The sequence below is a fragment of the Bubalus kerabau genome, chromosome 2 (assembly GCF_029407905.1).
Source record: "Bubalus kerabau isolate K-KA32 ecotype Philippines breed swamp buffalo chromosome 2, PCC_UOA_SB_1v2, whole genome shotgun sequence".
Taxonomy (NCBI): domain Eukaryota; kingdom Metazoa; phylum Chordata; class Mammalia; order Artiodactyla; family Bovidae; genus Bubalus; species Bubalus kerabau.
Window position 1 is genome coordinate 158,031,761 of NC_073625.1, and position 19,043 is coordinate 158,050,803.

General features: G+C 38.3%; 1 protein-coding gene across 2 annotated transcripts in view; it reads right to left on the minus strand.

Moving 5' to 3' along the window:
* GMPS (guanine monophosphate synthase) overlaps window positions 1-19,043 on the minus strand; it is a 61,885-nt gene that overhangs the window by 37,149 nt on the left and 5,693 nt on the right. Inside the window, exon 1 of one of the 2 annotated variants that reach the window (XM_055569258.1) lies at window positions 4,810-4,875. The exons of the other annotated variant lie outside the window; for it this stretch is intronic. Coding sequence (XP_055425233.1) covers window positions 4,810-4,860 — 51 coding nt within the window. The 5' untranslated portion in view covers window positions 4,861-4,875. Of the gene's footprint in view, window positions 1-4,809; window positions 4,876-19,043 lie in introns of those variants that run through there. 2 annotated transcript variants of the gene reach the window in all.

Below are 19,043 nucleotides of genomic sequence, written 5' to 3' on the forward strand. Positions count from 1 at the left end.
CTTCTATGCAGAGTACATCATGAGAAACACTGGACTGGAAGAAGCACAAGTTGGAATCAAGATTGCTGGGAGAAACATCAATAATCTCAGATATGCAGATGACACCACCCTTATGGCAGAAAGTGAAGAGGAACTCAAAAGCCTCTTGATGAAAGTGAAAGAGGAGAGTGAAAAAGTTGGCTTAAAGTTCAACATTCAGAAAACGAAGATCTGGTTCTTCGTTTGATCCCAAAATGGCATCTGGTCCCATCACTTCATGGGAAATAGATGGGGAAACAGTGGAAACAGTGTCAGACTTTATTTTTTTGGGCTCAGAAATCACTGCAGATGGTGACTGCAGCCATGAAATTAAAAGACACTTACTCCTTGGAAGGAAAGTTATGACCAACCTAGATAGCATATTCAAAAGCAGAGACATTACTTTTGCCAACAAAGGTCCGTCTAGTCAAGGCTATGGTTTTTCCAGTGATCATTTATGGATGTGAGAGTTGGACTGTGAAGAAAGCTGAGCACCAAAGAATTGATGCTTTTGAACTGTGGTGTTGGAGAAGACTCTTGAGAGTCCCTTGGACTGCAAGGAGATCCAACCAGTCCATCCTAAAGGAGATCAGTCCTGGGTGTTCATTGGAAGGACCGATGCTAAAGTTGAAACTCCAGTACTTTGGCCACCTCGTGCGAAGACTTTACTCATTGGAAAAGACCCTGATGCTGGGAGGGATTGGGGGCAGGAGGAGAAGGGGACGACAGAGGATGAGATGGCTGGATGGCATCACCAACTCGATGGACGTGAGTTTGAGTGAACTCTGGGAGTTGGCGATGGACAGGGAGGTCTGGCGTGTTGCGATTCATAGGGTCGCAAAGAGTCGGACACGACTGAGTGACTGAACTGACTGACTACATGATACAGTCACTTCATGTTTATTGCATCTTACACACATTATATAGTACTAAGGTAAGCATACAGTCCAGCTGTGCCAAAACACTGCACAGGTCTATGCTAGTCTGTTACACTGGCATTATTACTAACAGTGCCTCTGTCAAGTCTCAAACGTGTCCCAGTCTGGGTGGTGAATTATACGGTCACCCTAATTGTCACAGCATTCCTATGAGGGACATACTGAGGAGAACCGAAAGCTTCCTGCCCGAGTATATAAGCATACCCAAACTCACTTTATTAGGTTTTTTTGATATTACCTGAGGAAAAGTACACATATACATGTGTCTGACCAACAATACTCAATTTTTTAATGTGTTTTAATATTATCTCAGACTCCCCTGTAGCTCAAACGGTAAAGAATCTGCCTGCAGTACAGGAGAGCCAGGTTCGATCCCTGAGTTGGGAAGATCCTCTGGTGAAGGAAATGGCAATCCGCTCCAGCATTCTTGCCTGGACAATCCCATGGATAGAGAAGCCTAGCAGGCTACCGTCCGTGGGGTTGCAAAGAGTCGGACACAACTGAGTGACTAACACACACAATCTCATCTCTGACAAGTATACACAGAGAACACTTTTCTGGAGAACAATTTGGCAAAAAAAAAAATTTAACTCTATGTGCTGAAATAGTTATCTGGAGTGTACTAAAATATTCGCCTGGAACTGACTTCAAAATAATAGTGTAGGTGGGTATGGACGAAATAAGATTGCCTGGGAACGAAATCACTAAAGTTGGGTGATACATGTACTGTCCTCACTTTAGTCTCTGTTCTGTTTTCACACATTTTTACATAAGAAAAAGCTTTAAAATGTGTATGTATCTTGAAAATCCACTTGGAAGCATAAAGAATATGAAAAACATTTACAACATTTTGGGTAAAAATGCAAGAGTATATGAATATATATGAAGAAGAAATGTATAAACAGATATACACCTAAATACTAATACAGGCAATAGAGAAACGGAGCTACAGTAGGTGATTTAAAATTTTTCTTCATGCTCTTCAGTATGTTCATATGCATGTCATAGTTTTTCCCCCTCCAGTTGTAAAATCTGCACAGTAAAAAATACTTAAGCCCAGCCCTGGAGGCATGTTTTTTAATCCTTTCATCCCTTATCCCTCTCCATTTATGTGAACAAATAAATGGAGGCCTCACAACACCACTAACTCTTCACAGCAGTAATGAAAAAAAAGCAACAATCACAGCCATCTACAGAGGAGGATCTGTGAGAGGGACCCAACCACAGGCCAGAAGGAATTCCTCAGATCGTGAAATGAAGGTTGTAATCGTAACACTGAGCAGTGTAGAATAATCAGATCACAGAAAACAGATGTTTATAGAATATATTAATGCAACAAATGCTAAAACTTTCTCCTTTCAAATCTTTACCCTTAGTATACATACAGAGATACACACACACATTCCCCTGTTAAGGAATTTATCGAAAAAAATATTTTTAATCTTTTTTTTTATAAAGTATTTTTGAAAGACTATCATGTTACTGTGTGTCTCGGATTAGTTCCATTATCATCTTCACAATTGTCACCAAATCCAAGTACAACCTGGTATTTCGTATTAAAGACAGAGTTCTCACTTTGCATGATTCTGTTGTGTAAGAATTTCATTCCATGTTTTACACCAGGGTTTAGTTAACTAAAGGCTTCCCTGGTGGCTCAGATAGTAAAGAATCTGCCTGCAATGTGGGAGACCTGGGTATGATCTCTGGGTTGGGAAGATCCCCTGCAGGAGGGCATGGCAAGCCACTCCAGTATTCTTCCCTTAAGAATTCCATGGACAGAGAACCCTGGCGGGCTACACACAGTCCATGGGTTGCAAAGAGTCAGATACGACTAAACAACTAACACTTACACTTTTTCACACTTTTAGTTAACTAAAAACAGTCCCCAACACCATGGCTCCAATTTCTGCTAACATATTAACTATTACATAAAGTACAAACTTTGCTCCTCAGTCCACAAATCGTCATGTAAATAGCAGATAAACATCATAATCAGTGGCCAATCATGTCCTTCTTTCAAAGTGTATTGGCAACTAGTCACTGCACAACAAACAGCTGAGGGTACAACTGTGTCATCTCCTTGTTGCCCAGTGACAAATCCACATGCCGTTTTACACATATTCAAAGGGCAGTCTAACCAATAAAGGATGAAAGTACAGCAAAGAAATGAAAAGTGATATGCTGGAAGTGAATTTCAAGTCCAAAGTAAATGGAGTTATAGAAGAGGTAGCTGGTGGTGGCAAGGATGACACCGCTGCAGAGGAATTTAGTGAAGGCGAAATGATCAACGAGGAAAGTGGTTGTAATAAAAAGAATGACAATGTCCCAGAGGAAGGGATTCCAAGAAAATACTTCAAATACTTGAAAATACAACAAACTCTTGGAGATATTTCATGACATTCAAGTGCAAAGGATAAAATGTTAAAAGCCATCAAAGCATACAAAAACTGTGAAGGGACGCACTGTGAACAAAACTTATCAAGAGTAGTTTAAAAATAAAACACAATTCTCAATGTTTCCAATGTTTTAAGTTACACTAAATGTTAGTTTCACTACTTCTTTATATTATACATCTCTATTCTTTATAGTAATAACAGGAAGTTTATATTCCAACAAAACTTTTTAAACCATAAGGAAACCATCACAATTTTCCCATTGATTACAAGATTGCTTTGCATGGTTTCACCTGGTAAGTCCATTTTTATAATCATTTTACTACCACATAGTAAGGACTCCTATTTATTTAAATCAACAAGTTTTTCTTAAATAAATGGGTTTTTAATAAAAATGTATAGTGCTTACTTAGCACATTTTAAAACTGTTCAAGCAAATGACATCAGAGATCACTGAGGAAACAATGAACCTTGCCTCACACTTCTCCACTTCAGCTATCAACTTGCCTATCTAGCATAAAGTTTCAACAACTCAGGGAGAAGCAAAAGGACACCAGTGATCAAAGGGCAAGTTCCTTTCCCTGAAGACCCTGAATCTATTTATTCTTACTTCACACAGAGTTACAGTTTGATCATTAAGCTCCCAAACCTTCCACCGACTAGAAAAAGCACCCTAAAGAGAAAAACAGCTCATTAATCACATCAATAGTAGAGACAAGCAAAATTCAACATCAGGAGACAGAAAAAACCTATTGTATCTATTTAAAAAATTGATTTAAAAGTAAATACGAAGGCTACCCCTTCGCAAGTGACCTGATGTCATCATAATAAATATTCATGTTTTAAGATAGTAAGAAAACAATATTAAGTAAAAACTAAATCATATTCCGCACCCTATTTTAGAATAGAGCAAAAGAATCTTGCAAATTCTGAGACATTATCATTTTTGGATCTTCCTGAAGCTCCACATATCACTGACCAACCAGACAGCAAAGCCAAAACCCATGACATATATAACTAAATACCAAGTTATCCCCCAAGGTCCCCAAAATACAATCTGGTGAGAATGAACTACCACAGCCACAATCCCTGGTGTGAGGGAAGCACCATTAAAGAAAACAAGAAAAAGCCAAAATAGCCGACAGGTACAAGCTAAAAAAAAAAAGCAGGGAGCCAATTTAAAAATAGCAGCTGCGCTGGAAGGAGGGATGGCCACTCCAAAGGTGCAGAGGCAGCAGGAGAACGCACAGTAAGGCCTCCAGGAGAGAATGGTTTTAATTCCCATGAAGCTTTGAAACTGACAGACCTGGACTCCCTTGTGGGTCAGAGCTCATGCATGACAAGGAGCAACTGCTGGGATCAGAATCATAAATAAGTAGGATAAGGAAAACAGAAGTGCTCTAAGTGTTAGTCGCTCAGTCGCAGCCAACTCTTTTGTGACGCCATGGACTGTAGCTCACCAGGTTCCTCTGTCCATGGAATTCTCCAGGCAAGAATACTTGGGTTGCCATTTCCTTCTCCAGGGGAATCTTCCTGACCCACGGATTGAACCTGGGTCTCCTGCATTGCAAGCAGATTCTTTATCATCTGAGCCACCCACCAGGGAAGCACCAAGAAAAACAGAAAAGCCAGATAAAGCAGGGGGAGGAATCCATGCCAGGAATGCTTAGAAAACAAACGGCCATAATTTTAACAGAAGAAGGAGCTCTATCAAGTTGTAGAAGTTTAGAAAGGTAGTCTAAAGTAGTCAAGTTATCTGAAAGTTTAGAAGGTAGTCTAAAATGCAAAAAGAAATGCTGGGACTTCCCTAGCGGTCCACAGGTTAGGATTCTGTGCTTCCACTGCAAAGGGCACAAGTTCAATCCCTGGTTGGGGAACTAAGATTACCACAAGATTACCGCAGGTGGTCAAAAAAAGCAAGAAACACACCTGATACTAACACAACATTGTTGTTAATCACCTATACCCCAATATAAAATTAAAATTTAAAAAATTAAACTGCAAGAAGTTAAATTAGAATGGAAGAAAAACAATAAGCAGAGAAGTTAAATCCCATACAAAGTTATTAAAAATAAAAAAGGAAATAAGGAATAGAATAATATCTCTAAAGAGAGCAAGAGAGAAAGGCAAACTCTAACGCCAGATCAAAACTGGAATGTGCTATTTCTAAATGAGACAAAAGGTATGCAAAGGATGAAAGGATATGAATAAAAATCAGACTAAAACCCAAAAGGATCAATCCCAAGACATACTCTTAACAATATTATTGGGCTTCATAGAAAAAAATAAATCTTGACTATTTTGGGTAAAAACGTAATTCAATCAACTACACATCTGTTATGTAGTTTTCTTGATGTGTGTCTTATGTTACAATGAATTTTTTAAATAAAGCAAAAGAAGGGAAGTAACAGCCTATACCTATTATTTTAGGTGTCTTATGTACTTTCTTATTCATAATACATTTGTTTTACAGATGAAGAAAATGTCAGTTGCCTAGAGATAGGAATAAAATGTAAGCTTTTCCAACCCCAAAATAATTAGCACTGCAGAAGGAAAGTGGATAAATAACCTTCAAAGTTATTTTATTTAGTATTTTGGTACTTAAAAGGGGTAAGCTTTATTATTTTAAAAAGTTTTCTTACATGAGTAAAATAATGTTCTGTTCATGTCTGAGAAAAGTACTATTTCATAAATCATTTTTGAAACTGAATTTCATCAGTACTAAGTTTATTCAAGTTCAGTTCAGCTCAGTTCAGTCGCTCAGTCGTGTGCGACTCTTTGCGACCCCATGAATCACAGCACGCCAGGCCTCCCTGTCCATCACCAACTCCCGGAGTTCACTGAGACTCACATCCAATCTAGTCAGTCGGTGATGCCATCCAGCTATCTCATCCTCTGTCGTCCCCTTTTCCTCCTGCCCCAATCCCTCCCAGCATCAGATCTTTTCCAATGAGTCAACTCTTCCCATGAGGTGGCCAAAGTACTGGAGTTTCAGCTTTAGCATCATTCCTTCCAAAGAACACCCAAGACTGATCTCCTTTAGAATGGATTGGTTGGATCTCCTTGCAGTCCAAGGGACTCTCAAGAGTCTTCTCCAACACCACAGTTCAAAAGCATCAATTGTTTGGTGCTCAGCTTTCTTCACAGTCCAACTCTCGGATCCATACATGACCACTGGAAAAACCATAGCCAAGTAGCTGTCTTTAAAAAAGGTCTTTCAAATTAGAACCCTTCAACTGTTAAAATTAGAAAGTTTTAGGGTTAAGAAAGATTTTAAAAACACTCACCAACACCTATTTTAGTGATCTGAGAATCTCAACTATTCAGAATAATCCTTTCATTACCAAAAGGCTAGTGGAAGTTTGAACACATTTATCTATCTAATCTCACCACACCTATAACTAAAAAAATAGTACAGTTTCTTGACAAAATTATCCAACATCTCAGGTACTCTGGATGAATCAACTTCACTAAAGGTTTTTCTACGAGAGACCATCACCTCACTTACAATGCTGAATGACATTGGAACCTACAACTTAAAGGGTTAAATCAAAGAGTCAGATTCTAGCTCTTGACTTCACCATATACTTGTTATACCCTCCTTTTATTTTGAAAAATTTTGAACCTACAAAATTTGAAAGTATGGTACAGTTAATAGCATCCTCCACCTAAATATAACATTAGTAACATTCTATCCCCTAAACAACTGGAAAGTAAATGGTAGATATTTCACTCTCCAAGATATTTCTCACCATGTACCTCTTAGAAACAGAGACATTCTCCTACATAACTACAATACTATTTTTATATCCAAGAAATTTAACACTGATAGTATCTATATACAAATTCTCCCAAATGTCACAAATACTTTAAGGGATTTTTAAATTCCAGAACTCTTATCAAAGACCACACACTTTCCACAATTAACCTAATTATTCAGCTTTTTATGATCTTTCATGACACTGTCATTTTTTTAATTTCAGATATTTCATTTTTAAAATTTTTAAATTCTTTTTGTAGAATGACCCATACCAGGATCTGCTTCCTACTTCATGATTAGATTCTAGACAAATTTTTTTTTCTTGCAGCGATTTTACATTGGTGATGATTTTACACTGCCTTCTCCTGATGTCATACAATGGCAAGGACACAGTGTCATTTTGTTCCATTATTGGTGATACTGACTTTGATCACTTGAATAACATGATTTTGCGCTTAAAAGAAAAAAAATCTGATTCAAGTCTTCCCCCTGCTTAAAACCCTATAGTGACTCTCCCTTAGAATAAAGTTCAATAAAGTCCAAAATATAAGTCCTGTGAGGCCTTGGCCTACACTTAAGCCTAAACCACTCTTTTAAACTCTCTACAGTCCCACATAGTAAGTATACTGTCCTCTGAATCGATCTCAAATATGTCACTAAAAGAAATCAGACATCTCTGAAATCATGCTATATCTTAACATTTTCCATTTGCCCAGTGACAAAGCTGTCACTGCCACGGTGACAGTTACATATAAGCTGACATAAAATCCTCTAAAGAAAAGGGGATTCCAGGAATCTCTCAGGAAATTTGCCTTAGAGCAGAAAGATGTCCCAAGAGTTCAGAGAAAGAAATACAGGTGAGTCTGGCTGAAAGTCATCTAGAATAGACATGCTGGAGCTTGATGTAGCTCAAGTACATCATTTCTCTATGCAGTCTATGAGTTAAGATCCCTAGAAAGTGTAGTGATTCTTTATTTCTAGTGATATGACTGAGCAAGTGCAACCCCTTAACACTTCAGTCAGCAGAACATTTAAAAACCATTTGAAGAAGGACTGAGTTCTGGTTATTATCTGAAAACTTCCATTGACATCTTCTGGTAAGAACAAGGAAGTACTAGCAAAAAAAAAAAAATCCCAGAATGAGTTGTCAATGGTCTGGAAAAAAATCCCAGATGTAATTGAGCACTCACAAGAAATAATGAATCATCAAAATTCTTGATGGAACAAAAGATCTGTAGAAAAACAAGACCTGGACAACTCAAGTCAAAAAGTAATTGAGGAGTCAGGCTAAATGTGAAGAAAGTTCACACTAAATTGACTTATATGAAAACCAATTTATTTCATATAAATAGATATATAGATATCCTTTCTCTATACCTAAGTAGTATGTGATTCTTCTAAAAAAGTCTAAGTCCAGGGACTTCACTGGTCATACAGTAGTTAAGACTCAGCACTTCCACTGCAGGGGGCATGGGTTCAACCCCTGGTTGGGAAACTAAGATCCCACATGTCACATGACACAGCCAAAAATAAAAATAAATAAAATTTAAAAGTCTAAGTCAGGATAAGAATCCATTTTGCAATGCAGGGTATGTGGGTTTGATCCCTGGTCGGGGAACTAAGATCCCACAAGCTCAGCCCAAATGTTGAAACTAGAGATTCTGTGCACCACAGGAAGATCCTGTTTGCTGCAGCTAAGACCCAATGCAGCCAAATGAATAAATAATGTTTTTATTAAAAATAAGAGTAAATTAAAAGTCTAAGTCTCTGAAAAATATATATGTTGCTGCTGCTGCTAAGTCGCTTCAGTCATGTCCGACTCTGTGCCACCCCATAGAGGGCAGCCCATTAGGCTCCTCTGTCCCTGGGATTCTCTAGGCAAGAACACTGGAGTGGGTTGCCATTTCCTTCTCCAATGCATGAAAGTGAAAAGTGAAAGGGAAGTCGCTCAGTCATACCCGACTCTTAGCGACCCCATGGACTGCAGCCTACCAGGCTTCTCCGTCCATCGGATTTTCCAGGCAAGAGTACTGGAGTGGGGTGTCATTGCCTTCTCCAGAAAAAAATACATATGTATATATAAAATTCCAGGTGCAATCATTGAATACAACTGACAATTACACTGTTGTTCATTTTACATAATAAATGTATAAAATGCCTTTAGGAAACAATGTCATACACCTGAGAAAAATCTAGAAGCCATGAACCACGCCTTGATGCAATAATACGCAACACTGTATGTACATTTAGTTGTTCAAGCTATGCTCACTTAGCAGTGACTGTCTCACATTGCCTAAATTATGATCCCTAACTTTTGATCATTTTGATCACTCAATTTGTCTGTATTTATTTTTCTCCATCTTGTTCAATCTAAGTATGCAACCTACAGGCCTCCTCAACAAATATTTCAATAAATCACTATGTTTTGAAGTTTTCAATGTTCACAACGTTTGTGAAATACAAGTCCCTAGTGACATAAGTGTTATCTTAGCCTTTTACTGCTCCTGGTTTGTTAATGAGCTCATACACTGAGGAAACACTTTTCCCTACTGAGATTTCAAGCTAGTGGTTGTTCAACATTCCTACTTTGTTTCTACATGTTATCTGTGATCCTGCTACTATCATTTCCATATTGCTTCTAATTTATTCTCCTTTACTGACCAATTTGTAGTAATTCTGATTACAACTTGATCTTTTTTTGAATAAACTATGTCTCTTGACTTTTCAAAGTCATTCCAAATTCTCTTCACCCCTATCTATAAATGTACTAATAGTTCCTTTCAAGTTCAAGCGAGCACCATCCCGGAGTATAATGAACACAGTCTGAATGTACTATCTAAATCAACAAATCAAAAAGCAGTTTAGTCTGGACTCAGGCTTCTCTGGTACCTCAGCTGGACAAGAGTCCGCCTGCAATGCAGGAGACCCTAGTTTGATTCCTGGGTCAGGAAGATCCGCTGGAGAAGGGATAGGCTACCCACTCCAGTATTCTTGGGCTTCCCTGGCGGCTATACTGGTAAACAATCTGCCTGCAATGCAAGAGACCTGGGTTTGATCCCTGAGTTGGGAAGATCCCCTGGAGAAGGGAAAGGCTACCCACTCCAGTACTCTGACCTGGAGAATCCCATGGACTGTATGGTCCATGGAGCAGATACTACCACTAGCACCCGCTTAAAAGACAGCAAACAGACCCCATAAACACAAACTCTATCCATGGAAGTTTCTGGAGAATTTAACTTCTTAGGTAAATATAGTTATAACGCCAAATACAGTTTAATGGGTTTAACTGAGACACATGATTACTGGGTAAGAAAGTAAACACACAACTGTTTATTATCTTTCTTTTCTAACTTCAGAGGAAATAAAATTTACTCCTATGTCACAATTGGTAATTCCAATTTTTAAATCTTTTTAAATCAACTATTTTCCCCTTGGATTTCAATGAATTTTTTGCAGAAAGTTATAGCAATGTTATTTGGTTGACAAATAGCATTTATGTAGCCAGTGTTAAATTAAGAAAACTTGGTACTGTTGGCTAAAATCAAAATACACTATTGTTTACCTCATGATTCTTTCAATCCTTAAGTTTTACCATAGCTACTTCTCCCATTTGATGATAAGCAACAGCCAACTGAGGAACAAAGGTATCTCTAGATAAATCTAAACCATTATTAATTAGCCCAAATCATCCTACTTCTAGAAGTCAGCAATTTACACAAACACATACAAACAACATTTAGTAACAACTGCTGTCATACCGTTAAAATATCAGAAGGAAAAGTTTTGAACCATGTTCAGTCTCATTATCTACTGAGTTACACTCCTCACAGTTCTTTTTTTTTTTAATGTTGACCTTTAGATTTCCTGACTGATTCTGTACTGAGATCTCTGACTTATGACTGAGATCTACTACTTTAACAAAAAAATACTTCTTTGAATGGTGACTCAAGTGTGCGTAGCCTGTTCACATGAACAAGAACCAAAGGTTCTTTGCAAAGAAACAAAAATCTAGAATATAGATTTATATATCCAAACATCACTGTCCCTCTTCAGTTCATCTCCCCATATTATCAGTATGCTAAAGATGATCTCAGATAACAACACTTCCCATGCAGAGATGAAAGATAATCAAACAGCTACCTCTTCTTAAATATACTGAGTTTGTGAACAGACTCAATTTTGTCTCTAATTACTACCTCTAAAATACTCTTAAGAAGTAACCTTAGCTTAGAAGAGATCTGTACATTTTTCCTAAGAAAAACTTTAAAGTTTAAACAGTAGAATGTCCTAATTTCAGTTATTTAGCACACAGACCATTTTTCAAGATGGAACTATTATACTTAATAAACCCAACCTCCTTTCTAATCCTGCCCTTTCTACTGTAGCATGCACCTGAACTACTTTGTTGAAAATAATCCTGAGTTATTAGAACTTGAAAAACCTATGAACAAAACTGGTGAAAGGGAAGGAATCAAGCATGCGTTCTGCCTTTTTACTATCAACTCGGCCACAAGTAACCATTTAGCAGATGAGAGAAAGTTCTTTATAAACAGTTCCAGAAAGAACAGAATTAGAATATCACCATTTTGTAATCTCTCATAAAATAATGACCTAAGCTACTGCAGTCTACAAAAGGACCACTGCTGGTTTGCAAACTGCCACCAGTTCATAAGAAATAGAGCAGTTCATTCATAAATTTTATATAAGCATTCATAAACATATAACAACTTGACAGCAATTTTATTTCCTTGAATCTATAATAAAAATTTGGAGCCTTTATGGTCTATGTCTTAAGAGTTTTAAATATCATTTGTCTAAAAATTTATTCTATTTTACAAAGATAGCAGCCATGGCAAAACTGAAAACTTTTTTAAAAACTGGCTTTTTATTGCAGATCTATGAGAAGCACAGAACTAGGTGTTGGCTATTAAAATCACTAAAGACTGATGAGAAATTTGACAATGGATGGGTAAGACGGCAACACTCTGATAAATCTTAACTACAAAAATAGAGACCATACATACATGACTTTTTTTTGTAATTAAGGTGTAGTTGATTTACAATGTTACTTTCTGCTGTAAAGCAAAGTGATTCAGGTATATATATATTTTAAAAAGGATGTGTGTGTGTGTGTGTGTGTGTATATATATATTAATACATCATTTTTAACATTCTTTTCCATTATGGTTTATCATAGGATATTGAAAATATTTGTTTACCCATTCTGGTTATAAAATCTTGCATCTGCTAACCCCAACCTCCCACAGCATCCCTCCCGCCAACCACTCCTCCTTGGCAATCTGTTCCCTATGTCTGTTCCCTCCTTGTCTGTTCCCTATGACTGTGAGTCTGTTTCTATTTCATAGATAGGCTCATTTGTGTCATATTTTACATTCCACAAATAAGTGATATCATATGGTATTTTTCTCTTTCTGACTTACTTCACTTAGTATGATGATCTCTAGCTGCATCTATGCTGCTGCAAACAACACTTCTCCATTCTTTTATGGTTAAGTAGTATTTCATTGTATACATATAACCACATCTTTATCCTTTCATCTGTTGATGAAAATTTAGAGTGCTTCCATGTCTTGGTTATTGTAAACAGTGCTGCTATGAACACAGGGTCCACGTATCTTTTCATATTAGAGCTTCATCTGGATTTATGCCCAGGGGTGGGACTGCTGGATCATACGGTAATTCTATTTTTAGCAATATGAATAGCTGAGAAAAGAAGAGAAGCTAAAGGCAATGGAGAAAAGGAAAGAAATACCCATAAGAATGCATAGTTCCAAAGAACAGCAAGGAGAGATAAGAAAGGCTTCCACAGTGATCAACACAAAGAAATAGAGGAAAACAAAAGAATGGGAAAGACTAGAGATCTCTTCAAGAAAATTAGAGACAACAAGGGAACATTTCATGCCAAGATGGGCCCAATAAAGGACAGAAATGGTATGCTTCTAACATACTTCTAACAGAATGCTTCTAACAGAAGCAGAAGATATTAGGAGGTGACAAGAATACACAGAAAAACTATACAAAAAAGATCTTCATGGCCCAGATAACCACGATGGTGTGATCACTCACCTAGAGCCAGACATCCTGGAATGCGAAGTCAAGTGGGCCTTAGGAAACATCACTATGAACAAAGCTACTGGAGGTGATGGAATTCCAGGGGAGCTATTTCAAATCCTGAAAGATGATGCTGTGAAAGTGCTGCACTCAATATGCCAGCAAATTTGGAAAACTCAGCAGTGGCCACAAGCCTGGAAAAGGTCAGTTTTCATTCCAATCCCAAAGAAGGGCAATGTCAAACAATGCTCAAACTACTGCACAATTGTACTCATCTCACATGCTAGCAAAGTAATGCTCAAAATTCTCCAAGCCAGGCTTCAGCAATATGTGAACCGTGAACTTCCTGATGTTCAAGCTGGATTTAGAAAAGGCAGAGGAACCAGAGATCAAATTGCCAACATCTGTTGGATCATCAAAAAAGCTAGAGAGTTCCAGAAAGACATCTACTTCTGTTTTATTGACTATGCCAAAGCCTTTGACTGTGTGGATCACAACAAACTGTGGCCAATTCTGAAAGAGATGGGAATACCAGAACACCTTATCTGCCTCCTGAGAATCTATATGCAGGTCAAGAAGTAACAGTTAGAACTGGACATGGAACAACAGACTGGTTCCAAATTGGGAAAGAAGTATGTCAAGGCTGTATATTGTCACTCTGCCTATTTAACTTATATGCAAAAGTACATCATATGAAATGCCGGGCTGGATTAAGCACAAGCTGGAATCAAGACCGCCAGGAGAAATATCAATAACCTCAGATATGCAAATGATACCACCCTTATGGCAGAAAGTGAAGAAGAACTAAAGAGCCTCTTGATGAAAGTTAAAGAGGAGAGTGAAAAAGTTGGTTAAAAACTCAACATTCAAAAACTAAGATCATGGAATCCAGTCCCATCACTTCATGGCAAATAGATGGGGAAACAGTGGCAGACTTTATCTTCTTGGGCTCCAAAATCACTGCAGGTGGTGACTGCAGCCATGAAATTAAAGGACACTTGCTCCTTGGAAAAAAAGCTATGACCAATCGGGAGAGCACATTAAAAAGCAGAGACATTACTTTACCAACAAAGGTCTATCTAGTCAAAGCTATGGTTTTCCCAGTGGTCATGTATGGATGTGAGAGTTGGACTATAAAGAAAGCTGAGCACAGAAGAATTGATGCTTTTGAACTGTGGTGTTGGAGATGACTCTTGAGAGCCCCTTGGACTGCAAGGAGATCCAACTAGTCCATCCTAAAGGAAATCAGCCCTGAATATTCATTGGAAGGAGTGATGATGAAGCTGAAACTCTAATACTTTGGCCACCTGATGCGAAGAACTGACTCACTGGATAAAGCCCTGATCCTGGGAAAGATTGAAGGCAGGAAGAGAAGGGGACGACAGAGGATGAGATGGTTGGATGGCATCACCTACTCAATGGACATGTATTTGAGCAAGCTCAGGGAGTTGGTGATGAACACGGAAGCCAGCATGCTACAGTCTGTGGGGTCACAAAGATTCGGACATGACTGAGCAACTGAACTGAACTGAATAATTAGCAATGTTGAACATCTTTTCACATGCCTACTGGCCATTTCTTTGGAAAAATGTCTATTTAGGTCTTCTGCTCAATTTTCAACTGGGTGGGGTTTTTTTTTTTTTTTGCTGAGTTGTATGAGCTGTTTGTATATTCTGGAAATTAAGCCCTTGTCAGTCGCATTGTTTGCAAATATTTTCTCCCATTCTGTAAGCTTTTTTTCGTTTTGTGTATGGTTTCCCTTGCTGCACAAAAACTTTTAAGTTTGACTACATCCCATTAGTTTGTTTTTATTTCTGTTGCTTTGGGAGACTGACTTAAGAAACCACTGATGGAATTTACAGATACATGCAACTCTTACTATGAGGCACTAAGTAAATATGTGTAGGAAAACTAACCACGTTTATAACTGCTGAGCCGAATGACGGGACATTATACTCTGCTCTGCTTGTGCATGTTTTTTTTTTTTTCATTTTCTTTTTTATTTTATTTTTAAACCTGAAACACTGTATTAGTTTTGCCAAACATCAAAACGAATCCGCCACAGGTATACAGGTGCTCCCCATCCTGAACCCTCCTCCCTCCTCCCTCCCCACACCACCCCTCTGGGTCATCCCAGTGCACCAGCCCCAAGCATCCAGTATCGTGCATTGAACCTGGACTGACTGGCAACTCGTTTCATACATGATATTACACGTTTCAATGCCATTCTCCCAAATCTTCCCACCCTCTCCCTCTCCAACAGAGTCCATAAGACTGTTCTATACATCAGTGTCTCTTTTGCTGTCTCGTACACAGGGTTATTGTTACCATCTCTCTAAATTCCATATATATGCGTTAGTATATTGTATTGGTGTTTTTCTTTCTGGCTTACTTCACTCTGTATAATAGGCTCCAGTTTCATCCACCTCATTAGAAACTGATTCAAATGTGTTCTTTTTAATGGCTGAGTAGTACTCCATTGTGTATATGTACCACAGCTTTCTTATCCATTCATCTGCTGATGTGGACATCTAGGTGGCTTCCATGTCCTGGCTATTATAAACAGTGCTGCGATGAACATTGGGGTACACGAGTCTCTTTCCCTTCTGGTTTCCTCAGTGTGTATGCCCAGCAGTGGGATTGCTGGATCATAAGGCAGTTCTTGCAACAGACTACATTGACCCTAATTCTTCACTATTTCCTATATTCATGTCTTTTGTAGTGTCACTTTGCAGTCTGTCCCATTATAGGCAGAATATGTTTCCATACTCTTGACACTGGGCTCAACCCTGACACCTGCTTTTGCCAGTGTAATGAGGGCAATGGTGACAATGTGCCAAACCTTAAGCCATCTTCATGTTTCCACTTGTCTCCTGTGCTTCTGTCATCATCATGAAAACACTGTGAGCTACTAACATCCATGCAAAAGATGAGAGTAGTGGAGCTCAGCTGAGCTCACCCACAAACTCTTGAGCAAGAAGTAGGCATCACTTGTTTTTCTGAAAATGTTTCTAAATCAACCTAAAGCAAATTTTAAAAAACCATCTAACAGCAAAGCATTCATGGCGGGTTATGAATCAGTAACAAATTATGATTCTGCTTTCCCTGGCCATTTATAGTAGAAGTATGTAAGAATGTATGAGAAATTGTATAAGATGGTTATTATCATGCTTAGTTCTCTACGACCATGACTTCAAAATACATATTACACTGAATCTTTGCCTTTAGAGGTTAAAATAATTCCATACTTCTTTTTTGTAAGGGAGTAATGAATGAAGGAACTACATCAGGAAAGAGAAACCACTTAGAAGCACTATAAAATAACCTCTGGAAGGCCAAGCCTGGTGAACTCAAGAGATACCAGACTAGACATTATAATATGTCTCACAGACAAATTGATAGAAATTTTCTTTTCTAATACCTGAAAACAGTTTTCATATGAAAATAGTATACCAATGCCAAGGCTGCATTTTTAAAACACCCACTCTTGTTAAATCCACAGTGCTTGAAATTCTATTTATTTTAATCAGCTTTACTATCCAATTATTTTTTATTTAAAATTCAAACTGTAGTATCAAATAAAGTAGTGATTCATTTCTATTGTTTTATGCTGCTGCTGCTAAGTCGCTTCAGTCGTGTCCGACTCTGTGCGACTCCATAGAGGGCAGCCCAGCAGGCTCCGCCATCCCTGGGATTCTCCAGGCAAGAACACTGGAGTGGGTTGCCATTTCCTTCTCCAATGCATGAAAGTGAAAAGTGAAAGTGAAGTTGCTCGGTCATGTTCAACTCTTGGCGACCCCATGGACTGCAGCCTACCAGGCTCCTCTGTCCATGGGATTTTCCAGGCAAGAGTACTGGAGTGGGGTGCCATTGCCTTCTCCGCATCTGTCATTAGGGAAATGGAAATCAAAACCACAATGAAATACCACTTCATACTCACTATGATGGTTATAATCAAAGACATGTGTTGGCAAGGATTTGAAGAAACTGGAATCTCATATACTGCTGTCAGAATTGTAAAATACTGCAGCCACTTTGGAAAACAGTTTGACAGTTCACTGAAAGGTTAAACATAAAATTACCACAGTGCTCAGTCATGTTCCCACTCTTTGTGACCCTATGGACTGTAGCCCACAAGGCTCCTCTGTCCATGACCCAGCAATTCTGCTTCTAGGTATACCCATGGAAATGAAGTTATTTTTATATAAAAACCTATACAGAAATATTCATAGCAACACTATCCATAACAGCAAAACAATGTAAACAACCCAATGTCCATCCACCGATGAATGGAAAAATAAAAGGTGCTATATCCATACAACGGAATATTGGAGGGACTTCCCTGTTGGCTCAGATGGTAAAGCGTCTGTCTACAATGCAGGAGACCTGGGCTCGATCCCTGGGTCGGGAAGATCCCCTGGAGAAGTAAATGGCAATCCACTCCAGTGCTATTGCCTGGAAAATCCCATGGACAGAGAAGCCTGGTAGGCTACAGTCCATGGGGTCGCAAAGAGTCAGACACGACTGTATATCCATACAACGGAATATTATTTGCTAATAAAAAGGAATAAGGTACTTATACATGGATGAACTTTTCAAGTATTATGCTAGGTCTCAGAAGAGACCACATAATCTAAGATTCTAGTCATATAAAATGTCCAAAGTAGGCAAATCTATAGAGACAGAAAATAGGTTAGTGGTTGCCCACAGTTGGGAGGAGTGCTGTCACTTGAGTTGTGCCCGACTCTTTGCAACCCCATGGACTGTAGCTTGCCGGACTCCTCTGTCCATGGGATTCTCCAGGCAAGAATACTGTAGTGGATTGCAATGCCCTCCTCCAGGGGATCTTCCTGACCCAGGGATTAAACTTGCATCTCTTATATAAGTCTCCTGCACTGGCAAGCGGATTCTTCACCACTAGCGCCACCTGGGAAACCCTGGTAGAGGCCAGGTAGAGGAAAATGAGGACTGACTGCTAAAGGGTACAGAATTTCTTCTGGGGATAATGAGAATGTTTTAAAATTGACTGTGGTGATGGTTGCACAAATCTGTGCATATACTAATAACTACTGAATTGTGCTCTTTAAATGGAGTGAATTTTATGGTATTTGAATCATATCTCAAGCTGTTGTACAGTAGAATCTATCTGGTAGATACAGATGCTGACTAAAATTTCTTTCAACTTGCTTGTTGTTTCGAAATTTTTCATGAAATGTTAAAGGAGGGGAAAAAAAAAAATCACAGCATAAAAATGTTTCACGTTTGCCAGTAATACATCAAAGCAATGATCTATCTACAATCATTGTATTCATCTAAGAGTCTCCCAAATTAGAGATTGTTCACTGAAAACTTGTCCAAAGCAGATTTTAGAATTCTGTAGTCCCTGGTTTACATTCACAATAACACTCAGAGGCTAAGAATTAGTTCTCCAAATTACAGACAAGGTGAGGGTGACTTAACTTTATATAAACCTCCATGCGTTTTGAGAATGAAGAAGGTTCTGTTCTCCAGTTGATGAACAAAAAAAATAGGGAATTTCACATGTCCAGGCAGTTTTAAAAGTTTGGAAAATGTCCTCTGTAAATGTTATGGCAGACTAGAACAGATTATTTTACCTTTTGGTCAGTTTCAACACTGCTGGTTCTCAAAGTTTAGAGTTAATTTTGGCACTCAATTTTTAAGTTCAGAATAACTCTTAGAATAGGTACTAATTTAGAAAACAAAACTTTTAATGTATACAGATTAGGCTTGAATTTTAGCTAAATTTTAAATACAGTCACTAGAGAATTCAAAATTCAAATTCAGGATGATGTACTCTGTAACTGAAGTGACCATATGGCCCAGTTTGCCCAGAACTGTCTT